This window comes from Centruroides sculpturatus, unplaced genomic scaffold (genome assembly GCF_000671375.1).
Source record: "Centruroides sculpturatus isolate CEXI.00-Female unplaced genomic scaffold, Cexi_2.0 scaffold84, whole genome shotgun sequence".
NCBI classification, from domain to species: Eukaryota; Metazoa; Arthropoda; class Arachnida; order Scorpiones; family Buthidae; genus Centruroides; species Centruroides sculpturatus.
Genome location: NW_019384316.1, coordinates 295,877 through 317,842, shown reverse-complemented (window position 1 = coordinate 317,842; position 21,966 = coordinate 295,877). Strand labels below are relative to the sequence as shown.

Here is a 21,966-nt window from a genome sequence, read left to right as displayed (position 1 = left end):
TGTAGTTGTTCCCATTTATAATACTTTAAATTTTTTCTTAATTATTATTACACAGGAGACAGAAGAGTTTGGAATCTTATCAGTCACATTTTACGTGTTTAACTCGTCTTCAACAGGAAGTTCTGAGACTACACATATACTTTATTCTTTTTTTTAAAAGTATTAACTCATTAATTATCTTTAATATTTTATACGAAAAATTCTGTAATTTGTCTCATAGTTTTCTGGATAATTTCTCATAGAATTAAGGATAACATACGCGATATAATTTACTTTTTTTACCTTCTATATCTAAAGAATTATTGGTATAATCGAATTTAGTTCATGATATTTTATTGTCAGAAGAATAAATTCCATTTATCTCATTTATTTTCAACGTTACGCGAAGAGTTATCTCGATACGTCGCATGGCTTTCGTGTTAGTGAGGCGATATTCTGCAACAAGTATAAGTTATTCGGTGTAAAATTAATAGTTTAATTAAATAAATATTGTTATTTTTATTATAAAATATATAAAACTCGCTTTATATATCCAAAAAAATATATTTTAAAGCTTGAATAATAACTTATAGAGTATAGCAATATTGTATCGATTGTGTAACTCTATTCTAAATCGATAATACCAAAGTAAAAGTCACTTCATATATCAAACTTATAAATCTTTATATATTTAAAACATATTAATTATTTATTAAAATAATGTAATATTTTTTTCCTATTCATTATATTTCACGTGTCTTCAGATACGTCGTAAACACAATAAGTTAGAAGCATTCTAGACAATTAATTATACTCTAATTAAATAATATATTTTATTTATTATTTAACATAAAAAATAATTAATTAAGTACTAAATATATGTTAGTTACGAGTTTTCTTGTGTAAAATTATTTTAACAGTATGTAACACATTAAAAAAAAAACAGTTAACACTTCCTGTAGTATCTGATAGTGAATATGAAAGATAGAGATCATAAAAATGTCAAAAGAAAAGATTAAAATAGTTTTATTTATTGGTAATTTTGAAGGTTTTTCTGTCTTGGATTACAATTTCTCGATAATAATATCTCACTATGGTTTGAGATGATGAGATTTCTGATGATAGTTCGTGGTACAGAATGTTAAACATCTTCTCTTTTTTTTGTAGAATCAATTGTTAAACTTTCCCACTTATCTGAAGACATCACAAAGTTTTAGTTGGTTAAATTTTTCTTTTTAAAGGTAAAAATACGAAGAAATCTATTTAAAACATCATTAGTTCGTGAGAAATTTCTACATAAATTACAGTAGACCCCTCCCTATAACACTGTTGATAATTCCGTGTTATATGAATTCCATGTTGTACTAGTCACTTAGATTTTATAAATACGAGTGCCGGGCTGTGAATGGCTCACGTATTTGTAAAATCTAAGTGACTCGTACAACATGGAATTCATATAACGCCGAATTATCGACAGTGTTATAGGGGGGTCTACCGTACTGTACAAAATGGAAAATGATTATACAATTTTCTAAATTCTTAAATGAAGCACATTAAGCATTGCTTTTATTTATCTTCAGCAAAATGTCTACCATTTGATTCTTTTTTATATCGTTATATTATTTCATAAATTGCAATTATTTCGTGCAATTATCGATTAGGAGCAACTTCAGAATCCTTTAATCCTTAACGTGATTACCAATTCAAGAAAGAAGACTTAATGGTTCTAAAAAGCTCTACGCTTATATATATAAATTATTTTATAATTCTTTTTCTGAATTGATTTCATTTTAATTATATTATGAAATTTTTCTCTTTCTAATACTAAGATTACTTTTAGTTTTTATTTTCACTTGATAATGACTTTTTCTCACAATAGTTTCTATGTCATAATACAAAAAAATACTGCAAATTTATTAAGAACTATTATAATAAGTCTATACATCTCTTCCTTATCCTTTACTCTTTTTCTTTCTTAAAACTGTAGGATAAATCCTTAGTTAGTAGTCTCTTGAATGCCTAGATGATGCCCTTTTTCTTCTCAACGGGCCCTTTCTCAATTATTTTTATACAAATAAAATATATAANCAGTATGTAACACATTAAAAAAAAAACAGTTAACACTTCCTGTAGTATCTGATAGTGAATATGAAAGATAGAGATCATAAAAATGTCAAAAGAAAAGATTAAAATAGTTTTATTTATTGGTAATTTTGAAGGTTTTTCTGTCTTGGATTACAATTTCTCGATAATAATATCTCACTATGGTTTGAGATGATGAGATTTCTGATGATAGTTCGTGGTACAGAATGTTAAACATCATCTCTTTTTTTTTGTAGAATCAATTGTTAAACTTTCCCACTTATCTGAAGACATCACAAAGTTTTAGTTGGTTAAATTTTTCTTTTTAAAGATAAAAATACGAAGAAATCTATTTAAAACATCATTAGTTCGTGAGAAATTTCTACATAAATTACAGTAGACCCCTCCCTATAACACTGTTGATAATTCCGTGTTATATGAATTCCATGTTGTACTAGTCACTTAGATTTTATAAATACGAGTGCCGGGCTGTGAATGGCTCACGTATTTGTAAAATCTAAGTGACTCGTACAACATGGAATTCATATAACGCCGAATTATCGACAATGTTATAGGGGGGTCTACCGTACTGTACAAAATGGAAAATGATTATACAATTTTCTAAATTCTTAAATGAAGCACATTAAGCATTGCTTTTATTTATCTTCAGCAAAATGTCTACCATTTGATTCTTTTTTATATCGTTATATTATTTCATAAATTGCAATTATTTCGTGCAATTATCGATTAGGAGCAACTTCAGAATCCTTTAATCCTTAACGTGATTACCAATTCAAGAAAGAAGACTTAATGGTTCTAAAAAGCTCTACGCTTATATATATAAATTATTTTATAATTCTTTTTCTGAATTGATTTCATTTTAATTATATTATGAAATTTTTCTCTTTCTAATACTAAGATTACTTTTAGTTTTTATTTTCACTTGATAATGACTTTTTCTCACAATAGTTTCTATGTCATAATACAAAAAAATACTGCAAATTTATTAAGAACTATTATAATAAGTCTATACATCTCTTCCTTATCCTTTACTCTTTTTCTTTCTTAAAACTGTAGGATAAATCCTTAGTTAGTAGTCTCTTGAATGCCTAGATGATGCCCTTTTTCTTCTCAACGGGCCCTTTCTCAATTATTTTTATACAAATAAAATATATAAATGTTTATTAATGAAAAGTCCTCTTAAATATTTTATTTTTTTTTAGTAAAAATAACATTAAGGACCTCCAAATTTTTCTCCAAGCCTGGAGAATAATCTCCAGCTTCCTCCACTCGAAGACACTGGGCCTTCACCTTCTAATAATAATAATAATAATAGTGAGAATAGCCATGATTTATTATATTAAATAATAAATTTTATTAAAAATTTAAACCATATTTTATAAAATTATTGATCAAAACTAACTTTTTATTACTGGTATTTAAGAGAAAAAAGTATTAAGGACATTTTCATATATATTAATAGTCTAATATTTGCTATTATATGTGTTGTAATGTCTTCTATAAATCATTTTGTTTAAGCATATGACAGAATTAATGGAGGAAAAATATGAGATATTAATTAAATTTGACAGTACTTGATGATGATGTTATATTATAGATAATTCTCAATTGCAATTAAACTTAACACGTCAAAGTTATTAATTAAACTCGTGACTTTTTCAATTCTTATCCATGAATTTTGTTCCTCAAGCAGTATTATTTCTTCCTTTGTTTTAGCAACGAAATAGGTCAGAGGTTATATCAATGAAACCGTTGGTTTTCTTTTAAATACTACATACGAAATCAATTCTACTATTCAATATTCAGTTTAAAATTAATTATAGAAAATTTTCTAGTTGACAAAGCATGGAGACAAATGATTACACCAATACAGTTATATTACTTCACCCTCTCGACCATATCTTAATCAATTTTAAGATCTATAATTTGTGGAATTTTTCACTGGATTTTGGGAAGAACAGTGCCTTTTTTTGGTCCCCTCTGAGGAGATCTAAACACGTGAATAAATAAAGATAGAAAAATTGGCTTCTTATACCAGGACTTTGTTGATTTTACCACCTCTCATTCACACGCTACGATGTTATATAACGGGTTTATTAAGTTTTCTCTTGCTGCTAGGATCAATAATACCCAGTTTTGTTGTATTCTTCAGGAACAAATTGTAGAAGTTAACACGTACTTCTTAATAAAATTTTCCTAATGGAATTATTGGTTTTTATAATGAAATTAGTTACCATTCCTGAGGTAAGTTTTTATAAAAGTATAATTTAATGATGTAATTAATTAACAAAGTTAATTAATCGAAGTATTATTTTTAAGAGATGTTTATATTAGGTTTATTAATTTAATATTTAATAAAAGAGTTACTTATTTAAATATTTAAAACTACATTTTAGCTTTAATCTTCTTTTTCGAAATTCAATTTTACAGTGCAAATAATCTCAAGTTTCACATCTTTAATGCCTGAGTTGACTGAATTTGTGTGAATTATTTAATATGAATTAAATATGTTATATAAACTCTATATAGAGTCGTATATATGATTTTTATTTCTTGTGTCTTAGGGGCTAATGCAAAAAAGTATAAAGAAAATTAAAAAATATATTTATAATTTATTATTTTATTATTTAATACCATAAATGTATACAAAGATTTATTATAAGAAGTTAAATTTTTGTAAAAGTTTTAATGCTCTGAAGAACTATGGGGGCGGTGACGTTCCTCGTCTTGGCACTAGCCACCCTCACTCACGCGTTTTGTCTCTTAGTGTAAGGTGTATGTCGTGTTTCTCTCAACTGTTATTATTAACGTCTATAAAACACAATATGGTAATGTGAATAACTGTATTTTACTGTAGTCTAAATACTATACATATACTGCATCATATACTGTACTTATACTGTATTGTTTCACTCTGCAATTGAGTTGAAATTTGAAAAAATTGTAGACCTGTAAATCCCCACTGTCGTCCATTTGTATGAATTTTCGCTTTGGTCTTAGATTCGTGTTATTTCAATTCAAATCTTTCCCCCTAAAAGGAGATAGATAGCTTACCTGCAAGACTCTATTGTTAAAGGAAAAGTATGATGTACAGGAGGAGCAAGCCACTGCTAATTTGAGGTGGAGAGCATATATTTTACATTGAATAAATTAAAAATATGGCTAAAAATTGCTGTCTGACATTGTGGTTTACATTTATAAAACGCAGTTTTACAGTACAGTATATTATTTTACAGTACAATCGCGCTAATTCGAACTAATTGAAATCAGTGGTAGTTTAGATTCATGAAAAGTTCGGATTAGCGGATTATGGTATTGGGATATGATGCTTACGCTTCGAAGCTATTTTCTTTACTGTTGTAAGATACTTTACGGCAGCAAATAAAGGTTAGAATTGTTGTTAAGTCAAACAGAATAACAGAAAGAATGAGCAACGATGCTCACAACACGTGTCTTATTTTTATTTTATACGTGAGTTGCAAGTTTACAGTTGACAAGTTCTTTATTTTTGTACAGGAAATGGTAGATGTTTGGATTAGCGCAATCGTACTGTACTTTATTTTGTGTTAAGAGTATTAAGAGTTAATGTTTGCGAATATGTTTGCAATTTTTCACTTTAGTGAGATTCCTGCCCTCTAACTCTTACAAAATTAATGGTTATAGTGACCCAATGCTGTATATTTTTCCACCAGTTGTCTAGTGAATAACACCACTAAAACACTGGTACGGTTGCGGTTTTGCGAGTAGTCACATGGAATTTTTCGTGTTTTTTTCACGTGCCTAACATCTAAATAAGGGTCAGTTTCCTATAGAATGTCATTCTATTTATATTAATTTTTATGTATATTATATTAATTTAGTACTTTTCTTTAAAAGACGATTTACTTTGATTAATATTTACAATGTTTTTGATGTCATTAAACATTTAAATTCTAACTTATAGAGTGACTGATTTCTACAATTGCCTGAGTATATTTGCTGTGGTTTTATGGTATTTGTATATTACTATAGGTAACGTCTCCTACTGATTTACTACACGCAGTAGTAGCACTTTACGATACGTGTCTACCGGACTTAACGGCTCAAGTTCTGTATAGGATCGTTTGTGTGGAAGGAGCAAGGACACTTTTTCTTCTTCGAGAAACTTCAGGTATAGAGTCATAAATCTTATTTTTAGCGATATTTTTTTATACTTAAAATACATTTTTCTATAGAAATTCTCAAGGAATGGGAAAATCAGATAATTAGTAGTCCAAGCTTTCGTTCTAGAGAAGATTCTATAGGAGGTAAGAATACAATTATTTTTCATTATAACGTTCTAATAAAATGCATTAAAAATAAGGTTTAAAAGTAGTTTATTTTATGAAAATCACTCTTAAAAATTTAAATTTTAGTAAAAGTTTAAGTATATATAAACTTTTAGTAAAAATGAAGTTAAAATCGTGAATGTATATATGAATTTTATGTTAATTTTTAAACGTGATTTTCATACAATCAATTTGAAAATAAAGGTAATCTATAGGCTTCTATGCAATGTCATAAAGTTAAGTAGCCATGTTTAATTTTATTAAGAAAATTCCTTGATTAATATCGTCCAATTTTTAAACAAATTAATCCTTAAAGGATTACACAAAGGGTGACCAAACCTTGTCACAATAGGAGCCATATATCGCTTATTAGAAGTACGTAAAAGCATTAGAAATAAGTTTAAAAAATTTTTATGAGGGTAAATTTTTAAAGAATAAAAGAATAGTCGTAATGGGAAAATAACGTGACTTTGTTTTTATTGATCTACTTTTTTTTTTTACTTTTTAAGAAATCAACAACAATCCTGATACAGCACAAGATGATAGAAGAATTCCCGATAATAACGTGACAAATACTCAATACCAGAATAGATCTTCAACATCCACTCCTAAAAATCATACAGGAGATGATGATCGGAGTAACTGTGCCATTTCTCCAATTCAGGATGATTGGAAACTATGGACATCGAGGTACGTTTATGTTTCGATACTTGGCATTTATATAATTCAATTAATAAATTCTACATGTATCATAAATTGTATTGTACACAGAATTGTATTAAGAAATAAACTTCGGACATTTAAGATGAATTTTAAATTAAATGAAATCAAATTGGTTATATTAAATAAAACATTGCTTTACTTAATATACACTTGGATGATTTGTCAATAGAAGTACAGTACCTCACAGAAGGACTTCCTGTGGGAAATTGACACCTATTTAGGTATAAAACACAAAAATAAAACAAAAAATACACGATGGTCAGATCAAAAAAGACACACCAACGGACTGGCCACGTGTTTTTTTGGGTTTTCTTCTCGTGTTTTCTCGGTTCTTTTGTAATATAATAAATGTATTATTTTATGTAATAAATGTTTAGATTGTTTCTTAATTTAACATTTTTCGTCAGCAGAAATAGAAAAAGTGAGGAATGTGCTATTGAAAGAAACGTCTTCCAGAATAGAAACAATATGATTTCAGTTCCACGTAGTGATAGTGGAAAAACAGACGGAAATTCACACACAGAATCGCCTTTTTCTGATATTTTTAGTGATTCTGTTGATACCGGATCCGAAAGGTATTAACATTTATAACATTTTATATATTTTAATATTAATTTTTAATGTTATATTCTTCTTCCTTCTCTATATAGTTAATTAGTTTTACTACTAATTTCATTTAAAAAGTGAGCTTTATTTGCAGTGATATGGAAGAAGACGACTACCACGATGACTTTTCTAGGGGGTTAGAAACATTCCTTAGATCAGTCGTCACTAGAAGAAAAGAATCTCGAATAGCCCAAGAAACTTACAGCCTCTTGCCTTCTCATGTTGGAATTGAACACAAATTAATAGCTTCAGCTACTTTCCATAAAAATTATAAGTATGACACAATCCTTCTTCAATTGGTAATTATTCATAATATGATTTCTAACCCATACATTCATAAAATACGTAGAATTCCTGGCGTAAAAGTTGTCAATTTGTCATTATTGACCGTCCGTAAACGTTACAGAAAATGTGGCATTGGAAGATATTTTCTGAAGGTATTTTTCTTGTTATGTAAATGCCTGAAAGTATTTTATGTACAGGTACAGTGTATGTTACGAAATCGGCAGTTTGTATGGTGCTTCGTGTTACATAAAGCATGGACATTCAACAAAAGAGGAAGAGTTCTTAAAGCAGAATTATTTCTATTACATTTTATATTATTTTACAAAAGAAAAGACAATGAGAATGATCCCCAATTGTTACTCTCCAATGTTCTTTTGCGAATGTAAAGGGGTACTGTGAGGATTTCATGACATTCACTGTACGTATGTATGTATTATGAATTAAATATAAAAGAAATTTTGTATTTTTTTTTCCTTTAGAAACTAAAAAATCCCTCACAAGTTGGTCCATATGATGCATTAGTTGTTCAAGCAAAAAATTACTCGCAAAATTTCTTTAAAAAGAACGATTTCACGGATGATATCATTTTATGTAGTCGATTCTGGTAAAGATAGATTATAATTAATTACAGTTATAAAATTAAGAAAAATATTAAGTGTTTTCAACATTTTTTCAACAAAATGTTCACTTTTATTAATAACTTGTGTAGAATTTCTATATTATTAATTAATTAACATAAAACTTTTTTGACAGTGATTTAGAAGAAAGAAGAGAAAATACTACTATTTTATGTTATTTACCACCTTTCGATGGTAAAATATTAAAAAAGTAGTTTATGAAATTTTATAAAATATTTTAATTTATAATTAATATTTTCAATAAAACAGGACATTATCCACCACTTCCTGGTGTGTATGACTGGGATAAACCTGAATCTCTGACTGCTATGCAGGATGAAATTGAAAAATGGTAAGAGAAATTATGATCATTTTAGTAGAATTTTTTCAAATAATTTTAAATATAACACCTTAATTTCCTTTTCTAATCTATAAAGAAAATTTTAACATCTTGTGTTCTTTCACTCTTTCCTCTCTACAAACACTAAGACGACCTTTTCTCATACCCTTTATTTGTTGTTCCCATTTATTACTTTAAAATTTATAATACTTATAATAGTTGTTCCCATTTATTACTTTAAAATTTATAATACTTATAATACAGTAGAGCATCGTTTATCCGAATATCGGTTATCCGAAACGTCGGTTAACCGAAAGCATTCCAGTCGGCAAATTTAAATTTTCGATAGTGCTGTGGCGCTGCAATCTTTGGCTATATCTTTGGCAACTCCAATATTCTTTTGTTGGTGTGTGTGTGTGTGTTTTAGCTGGCAGCACTGGCACTTTTGTGTGGTGTTTTTCTGAGGACTGTGTGTAGTGCTGAATCGAACGTTTTTGATACTAGATCAACTTCTAAAGTATAATTTTTTTTTGTTTTTATATTTTTGGATATATTTATTTTGTTTGTAAAGAATAAAGAAATAATTTTTAACGATACAATAGACACGATTATTATTTTAAAAAGTTTACATTAGGCTTAACTACAACGAAAATTCAATGCGAAGCGACACGCAACGGAGAAAAATTACAACACGGGATAGGTTAATATATTTTTTCGTACGTAATCGGTTATCCGAAAAATAAGTTATCCGAACAACCCCAGTTCCCAATTGATTCGGATAAACGACGCTCTACTGTAGTTGTTCCCATTTATAATACTTTAAATTTTTTCTTAATTATTATTACACAGGAGACAGAAGAGTTTGGAATCTTATCAGTCACATTTTACGTGTTTAACTCGTCTTCAACAGGAAGTTCTGAGACTACACAATCTAGTAAACACAATTTAATAAATTTAATAAGATTTAATGGTATTTAACTTAATAATTTAATATTATTTTTTATAGTTAAGGCGACAAGAAACAACTATAACATTTCTTAAAAAAGAAAATTACATACTTCAGGCAAGATTATCAAGAGGTAAATGTAATTTTTATTAATAAAAATAAAGCTGTTCTAAGCAATACTCTAACTAAATAAATCTTTGATAATTCATTTATCTGTAATGTTAATTGATTAAAAAATTTAAATGTAATTCTTTTTTAAAATACTTTATGAATATTTTGTAAGGAAACATTTTTCTTTTAATAAATTCATGAAAAATTTATATTTATAAATAGAATGTGTCAAGATTAAATCATTTTATTAAATATAAAATCTTATTAAAACTTTAATAGTTCGGTTGAAGTTTTTTTTTTAAAAATTAAACATTCAAAATATTCTCTTTCATATGAAAATATTATAATGAAACGAATAAATAACTTCATTCATATGTAAGTATCTTATTGAATTGAATTTGTTGAAGATTATTATAACACATTTCGTTATTTTTAATGTAACCTTATTTAATTTCATATGAAAGTAATGTATTGGTAAAATTTTAATGGTAGAGATGTGTTTTATAAATATTTCTAAATGATAATAACGGATAAAATCGTCATTAATTCCGACCCTACTCGAGATATGAAGAATGATTCTCTTAATCTCCTCACCCTCTTGACCTTTAACCACCAAAATTGAACCGCATTAATCTTCCTAAAATACAAATTTCCTTGCAAAATTTCATAAATTTTAGACAAAAATCAAAGGATTTATTAAGCTTTAAATAGGGTGAACAAAATCGTGCTCTACACGTGTATATCCATACATACATACACTAACATTAATACATACTAAAAAAATTAATTTTTTGCATTTATTTACGACTGAAGATGCCTTAAGTCCAAAAATGTATACATTTTGGGTCATTTTTTTCGACCGATCTCCATACTTTTGCTCTGTTATATATATAACAAAGCCAGGAAAGTAATAAATAATTATTTTAATTGATACAATAACAAATTTGGGAATGTTATACAATTTACCACGCGTGTTTACTTTGTTGTTCAGTCACTTATAAGTAGTAAAATGTGTTTTACTGTATGTAAAATCGTCTTCTAACTAAATATGCATTTGAATGTTTTCCTTCTATTATAGTGTAAACATTAGCACGTCTGTGAATGTTAAACATTCCCGTCAAAGTAACACACATAAAATGGTCTGTGTTTTGTATGGGGATTTTATATTATTCTGTTCAATATGAGATTTAATATGAATGTCATTAATTACATTAAAGGTATTAATTTAATTTAGTATATAATTACATATTTGACTTTAGATTACCATTTAATGATGCTTCTGAGTTTTTTTTCCTACTGAAATTCTTTTTATATATGAAGTTATTGTTAAAAAAAATTCAATATTATCACAAAAATCATATTGTTTTACTCGAAATAACTCTTTAAAAAAAGACATTTAAAATAACGTAATTATTTGTTTTAATAATACAATAACACGTCCAAATGTACTGTATACGTTTGTAACTTCAATTAACTACTTTATAACAATTTTCTAACTCAATGATAGGCAAACTGGAGAATTCCCTCGAAGGGAGTTACTAAAACACGCATTGTAATGGTAATTTCAGTTTATTTTCAATAAAATTACAAGCATTTATAAGTGTTTATAACTGTAGAAAATTTACTGTTTTATTCATATTAACATTGATACATTTTTTTTCATACGAATTGGGAATAGGGATGTTAATGTTAACTCTATAAAATTTTTCCCCAAATAATATCATATAATTTTTATTCTTTTATCCTTTGCCTGCTAACCTTTTCTTTTTAAAGATAATTTATCGTCTTTTCTTATTATTTAATTTAAATTTATCTTATAATTATCCTTATATAATCAGTACACTACCGGGATCTTCTCTCCTCTTCCTCATCCCCCTCCTCTCTTCCTTTAACCTAGACAATTAAATAAGCTCTACTCCTAATAAATAATAATAATTTTTTTAAAAAAGTATATGAATTTTATTTAATTTTCTAAGTAATATTCTTAATTAAATTGTTTTTAAATTTTTTATGTAAATTTTCCAACTTATAAGTAATACGTTTTCCATTTCAGTGGAAAGAAAGTCAGTCCATAGCCTGATAGAAACATTTGAAAAAGATGAAGAAGAGTTCCAACGTTTATGTTCATTAACATTAAAAACGACTTGATTCTATACAAAAAAAATATATTTTTTTTCCTCGAAATTTAATATATTTTATGTATGTTGGTTACCTTAATGATTCGATCGATCAGTGATAAAGTATCGAGTGGTTGTACTTTAAATACTTTATATACCGTTTATTTGGAGTGTATTTTATCTTAATTATGCCTCAAATTGATGTGGGCCAACTTATAAAAATTTTAAACTGAGCCTTAATAATTGTATATAAAGAAGAGCTTCAGAATCTATTATAAAATATGTATCTAAACACGTGTGTAATTATTAAATGGAAATAATTTTTTAAAATAAATTTTAAACGTCTAAATTGGAAGATAAATTATGGAATATTTTAAAAATATAATTATAATAATGAATTATTCAACTTATAACTTTGTCATTGTACACGCTCTTGATGTAACAATATGTAAATATTACATAAAAAATTAATCAATTATTAATAAATAACCAATCGTTGTTCACGTAATCAATGTGACAATGTTGAAGTATTATTTAAATAATAATTATATTTATTATCTTTAATATTATAAATTATATTGTGTATACATATATATAGATTATATATTTGTTAATGATTAAAAACAAAAATTTTGTCTAAATAATTATAAATATTTTATATATTTTTGGAAATATAATGTTGTTACTAAAACTTTTCTGCTCTATTAACTTGTTCTTGAATATTTTATTCTTATTCTATTATACATTTTCCAAGATTCATACAAAAATAAACACGAAATATAATTAATTTTTATAAAAATATATTAATAATTTCTTAAAAACATTTATAATGTATTAATCATTTAAGTATATATTATAAAAACATAAAAAAATTTCAAAAATTTCCTGTTTTATTTCCATAATTCCCAGTCTCTCACTAACCCACAGCCCCATTGTTATCGTGACTTAATGCATAATGGGCCCGAAAAAAGTCCTATTAATAAAAAAAGAGCTATTATTTATTGTGAAATTGTCACAATACCGGGCTGCAATTTTTTGTCACAATGCTCTCAATTTTAGTAGTGTATTTCCCCTGTAAATCATACTTTTCCTGTTAACAGTAGACTCATGCGGGTCATCTATCTAACTGCGATTAGGAGAAAATTTTTGAATTAAAATAATGTGACTGGAATTAAAGTAACCTTCAAACTTGAGGGTCTTCTATAGTTAATCGAGGCCTCCTGCCCCTATGCTTTCTATTTTTGTTGTCAAATTTTATCTATAACACTTATTTCTCGGGATTAAAGAAAGACAGTTAGACAAATCGACGAATGACAGTGGTAATTTATAAGTCTACAATTTTTGCAAATTGCAGCCCAATAAAACTGCAAGCAATTATTACATGTAATATTCTATTATCGTAAAACTTTTATGCAATTATTTTAATTGTATCGTATATATATTGTAATAAATAATAAATTATGCTTAAAATATACATTAATAAATACATATATATTATATTTTCATTTTAACACCTAAATAGGTGCCAGTTTCACATAGAAAGTCCTCCTGAAATGTACTCACTACGGGCGATCTTGGCAGATGTTGCGTGGCCTTATTCCATCAACTACTCTATCCTTGAATACACGTTGAATATTATATCTTATTACTGTAATCTATAATAATCTAATTAGTTATTGTTTGTTTATTTATTGTAAATTTAGCTATATTAGCTATATTTAGAATTTAGAGAAGTACCAACGTCGTTGAAGTACAGTATTAAGAGAATGTCAAAATAAAATCTGTGTAAAATTCTAATACATAACGTTTTATAAAAATTTAATTATTATTCATACTGCAGTTCATGTAGTGAAGTAATTTTTACACATAATAATTGGATAGTAATTATTATTCTATCTTGACAGCGTTGAAATGAATTGTTTTCAAGGAGAACTATATATAACACGCTACCTATAAAGTATCGATTATTCTAAAATTTTCATAGGGTGAGTGAAAAGGACAGCCTATATTTGTTCATGAATGAGGTAACACTACTACTTTTCTAAGTTTCTGTATAAAATAAATTCAAGACTTATCTGCCTATTTAGTATATATTAAGAACCTACAATAGCATTGAAAAGCAACATCTTTTTCTTTTCCAAAAAGTAAATTCATGTTTAATGTAATTAAATTTTATAGAAGAACAACGACAATGTCATTTTAAGTAATTTCGAAGGTGAATATTTATTTTAATTTCAGTTGAAATAGACGTAAACAAAATTTTCTTGAGATAAGCTTAAAGGTATTATTCAGATATTCCAACAAATTTGAATTTGCCAACAATTCTGTGTTGAATTGCTCTCCAAACCTAAACAAATTTTGTTAAACATGTTTACTAATCTCTAGATTATGGAGAAATTTTATAATCGACAATTAGATTTCTCCCTAAACTCATAATGATCCTTAAGATCTTTACATATTACTTGTTTCGTTGATGCGTTATAGGAAAACTTTCCAACTATTGACGTTATTATGTCTGTATGGTGCATAATTTGTTAACTTAAGGGAAATGAATTAGTAGTGATTTTTCGTGATTATTTTCTCGATTTTTTAACACATATATACTGTATTTGAAATACGACGAAAGCACAGAACTGAATATATGCCACGATAAATAACTTTTCCTGCTATTCAAAGCCAGCTGAAAGTATATTCAGAGGCTTCAATTTCTACTTCTTTTAGTCATAAATCTTTTCTATTTTGATATGAAATTTCGTACATATAACTCTTCGATACACACAATTCCTTATAATTATTATTCTACAAGAATTATATTTTCATAAATTTTAGTGATCCATACAATTAATGGTAGATAGTGGGAATGGAAAATACCTCTTTCCTATTTCCTTGCATTCTCTTTATTTCTTACTTCTTGTAATTATTTAAACTAAACTATTTCTTGCAAAGCCTGCAATATTTTCTACAACCCATTGTTTAAATACTGACAAGGAATGTAAAAAGTTAATTTGTCAATAACCCTCATAAATTTTCGTTGACAATTCAAAAATTCAATGACAGGAATAAACGTGACGAAGAGGAGTTTCAGATAGAAAGGAGAGCGAAGTGCCAAGCCTCAGAGAAAGTCCTCCTCATCTTCTTTGCTCTGTAGAAGATATCCTAATTGTACCAATTGAAAAGAGAAGTTTCTGCTTTGTAGTTTTAAACCGTAAACTTCAAGAAATGGGGATAAAATCATATTTACTTTGTCAGAATTATAGAATTAACATCTCCAGAACCATTGCTTAAATACAGTATTTATAAACGGATTCCTTAGCCTAGTGATTACCCTGAATTTTCTATTACTTGAAAAATTCGTATAAAATTAATAAATATAATTTTCAAAATTCTGAACCGTGTGTTAATAAAAGAATTATATATGTTTCTAACGCAAAAATCTTTTTGGTTCTATCTACTTCCGTTTTCGAGAATTTTTCGAAAGTATTTCCCATAGAAAAAGCATTAAATTTTAAACATCATCTGTTGGACTTTGTGTGCATAGCTGAAATGCTACAGTATGTCTTAAATAATTGTGTTTTTATCCACAAAAGCACTACAGACGTGGCTTGATTTGTTGATACTGAGTAAAACTCATCTGTGCCATGCTGACGTGTTACTGGATAATTAGCGTAACAATACGTCATTCCTTATTCAAATTTCAGTTATCTCTCATTAGATTTATTTGTTTATATTATTTACAGTAAGAAATATCTATGACAATAAATCCCTTTTTTTCATTTTAACAATAAAACTTCAAACAAATACAAAACTTACAATAAAAAGTATAATAATTAAAACAATGGATAAAATTTATTCAAAATAAAAGCAAATATTTGGGTATTAAAATCAGCATTTATATTAAATAGAGCAGAAAATGTTCGGTTTATAATTTTAAAACAAAATTAAATACATTTTACGTTAACACAATATATACATTTTTACTTATAATTAAATACAGTCGACCCCCAATAACACCGTTGATTTTTCCGTTTTATATGAATTCCATGTTGTACGAGTCACTTAAATTTTACAAATACGTGAGCCATTCACAGCCCGGCACACGTGTTTGTAAAATCTAAGTAACTCGTACAACATGGAATTCATATAAAACGGAAAAATCAACAGTGTTATAGGGGGGTCGACTGTATTGTTTATAATAGTTGAATACGCATTAACAATAGAATTTATCTTTGTAAAAGTTTAATATACTTAATTAATATAACAGTATTAAACTATAAAATGTTTTAAAATTTTATCAGGCTTCTGTAATTACTCTATTTATTACCATTACTGAACTATATATTACGTTTAACTATTAGTGGCATTTGAATCATTTATCTTAATGTTCCATTTAATGGAACATCAAAGCTCTGAACTATTATTGTTTTTCTCTTTGTTAAATATAAATTAAAATTATTAATAGGATGAAATGATATAAATACAGGCTAAGAATATAAATAACTTCATGATTAGTGATGTGGGTTAGTAAAACTGAAGAAAATTCATCTTAATTTACAAACAACATAAAGTTTTGTTAACGATTAATTCAATATCAATTAATTATTTCATTTATTATAAAAATCCAGAAATTAGTTGCTTAACTTTTCCGGCAACATTTAAACCTGAGTATGTTTTATTTTGAGAATAGGGGTGGGTTTTATAAATATAAATGCTAATAACCGTCATTAAATCCGACCCCACTAGAGAAATAGCACACGACTCCCTTTTATTTCCCTACCCTCGCGACTTTTAACCACCAAAATTTAAAATCATCAATCTCCCTAATACACAAATCTCCCTGCAAAATTTCAGAAAATTTCGACAAAAAGCACAAGAGTTATTAAGCTTTAAATTGAGTGAATAAAATCATGCTTCTCCCCAGAAACACACACTAACATCAAACATACAGAAAAACCCAAAATATTTTTGCATTTTCGACATTTCAAAGTATCCTAAGTCCAAAAATGTAAAATTCTTGAGGGGTCATTTATTGACCACTAGCCATACTTTCCTTCTGTTATATATAACAGCCCGGAAAGTAATAGTTACAAGTATGCATTAACCTTTAAGCATGGTTTAAATCATTTTACCCGGTGTCCTTATTTTGAGGTTACGAATCCGAAAATGGCCTACATTAATACGGAATAATATTATGAGAATCGGGAGTTAAAGCAAAATTTATTTTAAATAGTCGAAAAAATCAAAGTATTATTTCGATGTTAAAAGTGACACTTTTTCACTTTTTGTTGATAAAATTCGACGTGAACAAGGAAATAGAACTTCCTTTTTTCGCCGTCCACTTCCTGGGGGAGATATTATCATCACCGATGACAAGAACACAAGGCTTGCACGACTTATCTAGATATCCTGTCAGATGGTCGAAATACTGACCCACAATTGGAGAAAATTTTGAAATAAATTTTCAAAAATGGGGGTCGAAACCGCCATTTTTGCTCGGACCCCTCGATACACAGGAGACATCGTAATAATCGGCGGATCTCTCCTTATAACACAGCGAATGACCAGGCAGACTCTTCTCTCAAGTCGCAGACATTCTAGAGACAAGTTCTCCCGAGGGGGCATACACAGCCCACCGCAACGAAAGCTCCTCCAAGAAGATCCCTGAATGTTACTCCAATATTCACATAAATATGATCGGAAGATTATTTAAAGAGGTATTTTATAGATCAATGTAAAATCGCTCTCGAAGTGTGTATACAGTCGACCCCCTATAACACTGTTGTTTTTCCGTTTTATATGAATTCCATGTTGTACGAGTCACTTAGATTTTATAAATACGTGAGCCATTCACAGCCCGGCACACATATTTGTAAAATCTAAGTGACTCGTATAACATGGAATTCATATAAAACGGAATAATCAACAGTGTTATAGGGAGTCGACTGTAGCTCAATATTGAGATAGTGTATGTTAATTCTTTATATAATCCTTTATATTTTTATTTACTTATTAAATTAGTTAGTTAATTGTTAACTTGGCTTTAGTTCAATTTACTTAATCTAGAGAACGGTGTTACATGGATGAAATTCGAAACTAGATGTGGAAAATTTTGGGACAGAAGGTTCTAATTTATTATATTGCTACGTGACCAAAGCTACGTGATTTTTTCAATTAAAAGATAATTGAAAATTACAGCCCGGCATTGTGACAGTAAATAATATTTTTGTATACTTTTTAGTATACAAAAGTATGAGTTGTCTGAATGCCAAATTTATAGCATTCAGACAACTCAATGTATTTTAAGATATTTTAATATATGTTATTAATTTTTTCGTGTGAAAAAAATGGTAAAAATGACTAAATGAATAAAATTTGCTTTAATATTACATTATCAATGTATTATTCAGTACAATACAAATGTATTAATAGTACAAATTTAATTACATTATAAATTTATTGCTGTGAATTCTTAATGATTTTACTAAATAGATTTAAAACATGAATATAGGAAATAATAGCTAATAAATCAAATCGTCATTAATTAAAATAATTACACTCATTTATGTAATTTAAAATATACGCTCTCCATCTCAAATTAGTAGTGGCTTGCCCCTGTACATCATACTTTTCCTTTAACAATAGAGTCGTGCAGGTCATCAATCTAAATACCTTTCAGGAGAAAAGTTCGTATATATTTAATCGGGATCACTTTAAGGTTTCCATATCTGGTCTTGTCTTTTATCTATTTAACTCCGTTTTCAACAATAAGGAAAGACAAAGACAGACAAATAAACGAATTGCCACTGGCATTCGTTTATTTGTCTGTCTGTCCTATTTGTCGTAGGTCTACAAATTTTTCAAATTGCAGCCCAATTGAAGTTATCGTTTTAACGATTAATTTATAATTCAGACAATGTATATTTTTCCGTTTTTAAATTAATCATTTCATTCTGTAGACGTAAAAAAGCGTTTTTCTTCGGTAAGAACAAAGAGATTTTATCAAAACAGAATTATCTTTTGATACGTGAAATAAATAAATTACTGGAAATATACAGAAAAGAATAAAGTTATGTAATTTTTTTACTTTTTTATGTCATATTGTTTTTACATATTATAACTTTAATATTGTAACTTTATCTTTATTTCGTTCCATTCGTATACTTTTCCATGTTGATAAAATATTCGTTTTTTAACATTTAAATCCTCTAATTTATATTTAAATCGAAAGTTTTGTATCCAAAGACGAGAATAACTGCTCACATTCATGAATTTTCTTTCGTAATTTCTAGTTACTAATTACATTCGACCCCCCTATAACACTGTTGATTATTCCGTTTTATATGAATTCCGTGTTGTACGAGTCACCTACATGAGCCGTTCACAGCCCGGCACACGTATTTGTAAAATCTAAGTGACTCGTGCAACACGGAATTCATATAAAACGGAATAATCAACAGTGTTATAGGGGGGTCGACTGTATCGTGCTTTTTAATTATCTAAACTAAAAATCAACCGTATGTCCACGTGCATGCATGAAAAATATATTTAAAATTAAAATAGACCTAAATAAGGAGTAAAACAATTTACTAACCTCTCTTATATCTAAATTTTTATTATAGATTATAATGTCGAGCCGGGCCATAAGGTGGTATGTTGCTTGCTTTCTAACTGACAAGTGAGTCAAGTTACAGACACATTTGCAATGAAAATCTATGAAGAGAAGTTGTCATTAAGAAGTTCATATAACTATAACATAAATTGATTTTAGACAGCAATTAGAAAAAAAATGTAGTGCTATAAATTTCCATCGTTTTCTGTCTGTCTGTCCTTCCTTAATCTCAAGAATGGTGTTAGATACACGAAGCTAAAAGAGCAGATATGGAAAGATTAGGAGAAGGAGGTCAGATTAGCTACATACGAACTTTATGTGTAGAATGAATTTCACATGATTTCAATTTAAAAAGTTTTTCCCGGAACGGAGTTACATACATGACTGTTGTTAACAGGAAAAGTGTGATTTACAGGGGCAAGGCACTACTAATTTGAGATCGAAAGCATATATTTGAAATTAAATAAATTAAAATTAAGATAAAAAATTGCAGGCGGGCATTGTGACGATGTCACACAAATTTTTGCTGGCTTTTATAATCTCAAAGTTGCTTCTAATTTTTCAGTATTGATTGAAAAACTTATTTAAAACAGCCATTGAAAAAAACTTAAGCAGAATATAATTAGCTTTTAAAATTATTATCGTAGCATAGTAATGTATGAAAAGAACTTTTTAAAAATACTTGACAAAAACAGGATTTCTGATTAAGAAGTGTAACAAAGAAAATTGGCTCTTTGTTTGATTCAATATACTCTTATGCAGATTATAATGTCGAGGAGTAGATTCAGATTTACAGATATACAATTAATTGGTAACTGGAGAAGTGTGAATAAATGTCACATTGCTTTTAATAAAATTTTATTTTATTTCTTGAATAAGTTGTAAAATAATTAAATTTGGTTGCTTAACACGCTACAGTCGACCCCCTATAACACTGTTGATTATTCCGTTTTATATGAATTCCATGTTGTGCGAGTCACTTAGATTTTACAAATACACGTGCCGGGCTGTGAATGGCTCACACATTTGTAAAATCTAAGTGACTCGTACAACATGGAATTCATATAAAACAGAATAATGAACAGTGTTATAGGGGGGGGTCGACTGGTATAGTGTTTATATATATAAAATGATGCTTTTAATCCATATTTAAAAGTTTTCATAATGTAATAGAAAGTTGAGCGGATCAAGTAATATATCAAACATTTATAGAAGATAAACAGATTTATTGGAAATAACATATAAAATTTTTTTTTGATGTTGACGTATACATAATAGGATACTGGAAAATAAATGAATGCTTCCAACTACTTCTATATACAATAGCAAAAAGTCAACATTAAAAACAACAAAATAATTTATTAAAAAAAACAATACATACATCCTCTTTCATCAGATTTTCTTTCAGAAAAGGAATTTGTATGCATTTCAATCTCTTGGATTTATTCCAGATTCTGTCAAAACGAATAATAATTGTATCTCGTGTTTCGAGTTTTTCTAACCTTTACAGATACGTGCTAGAATTTTTATTCAAATTGATGTTTCAAATATATTATCTAAGGCAACAATATGAAAAATAAGTTATAAAAACTATAGAAAGTTTTACAGTGCTTTATATAAAGTATAATATTAAAATTTTTACTGAAGAAAAGTTTAACTTATAAAAAAAATATATATATATTTCTTCTATATATTTTTCTTAAAAGAACTACTTTTATTTTATTGATATAAATATATTTTAAGAAGAAAAGAACCTGAAATATATATATATATCACTGTAGAAAAGTAAAATTTATGACAATATAGAGGGGAAAAAATGCCACCTTGCAATTGAATGGATGAAGTTAAATCTCAGGGAATTTATCGTAAAGAATTTGAATTATATTTTAAACTATAAACGAATATTCATTCATTGTATAGTTTTAGTTTAACATTTAGACTGCATATTCCATATTAATTTGTCAACAATTAATATAGATATTCTTACGTTGATTTTTAGGGTAACATTCAGTTTAACTTAATGATACAATAAATTAAACTAATAACATAATATTTGTACATATAACGAACAGCCTGGAATTTGTTAGATCTCTGTACACTTAATTTTAGTAGTGTTTTGCCCCTTTACATCATACTTTTCCTGTTAACAAGAGAGTCAAGCCTGTTATCTATTGAACTGTATTTTGGAGAAAACATTTGAATTGAAATATCGTGACTTCCGGTTTA

At 27.6% G+C, this 21,966-nt stretch overlaps 1 protein-coding gene across 1 annotated transcript in view; it reads left to right on the top strand.

Annotated features, from left to right (window-relative positions):
- Positions 1-12,566, top strand: part of LOC111623188 — a 23,345-nt gene extending 10,779 nt beyond the window's left edge. The window contains exons 2-13 of the mRNA XM_023365680.1: positions 6,094-6,232; positions 6,297-6,368; positions 6,899-7,079; positions 7,523-7,687; positions 7,813-7,992; positions 8,068-8,155; positions 8,483-8,607; positions 8,757-8,815; positions 8,891-8,972; positions 9,810-9,894; positions 9,967-10,039; positions 12,071-12,566. Of these exons, the coding sequence (XP_023221448.1) occupies positions 6,094-6,232; positions 6,297-6,368; positions 6,899-7,079; positions 7,523-7,687; positions 7,813-7,992; positions 8,068-8,155; positions 8,483-8,607; positions 8,757-8,815; positions 8,891-8,972; positions 9,810-9,894; positions 9,967-10,039; positions 12,071-12,165 (1,344 nt within the window). The 3' untranslated portion in view covers positions 12,166-12,566. The remainder of the gene's footprint in view (positions 1-6,093; positions 6,233-6,296; positions 6,369-6,898; positions 7,080-7,522; positions 7,688-7,812; positions 7,993-8,067; positions 8,156-8,482; positions 8,608-8,756; positions 8,816-8,890; positions 8,973-9,809; positions 9,895-9,966; positions 10,040-12,070) is intronic.
- Positions 12,567-21,966: the final 9,400 nt, after the last annotated feature.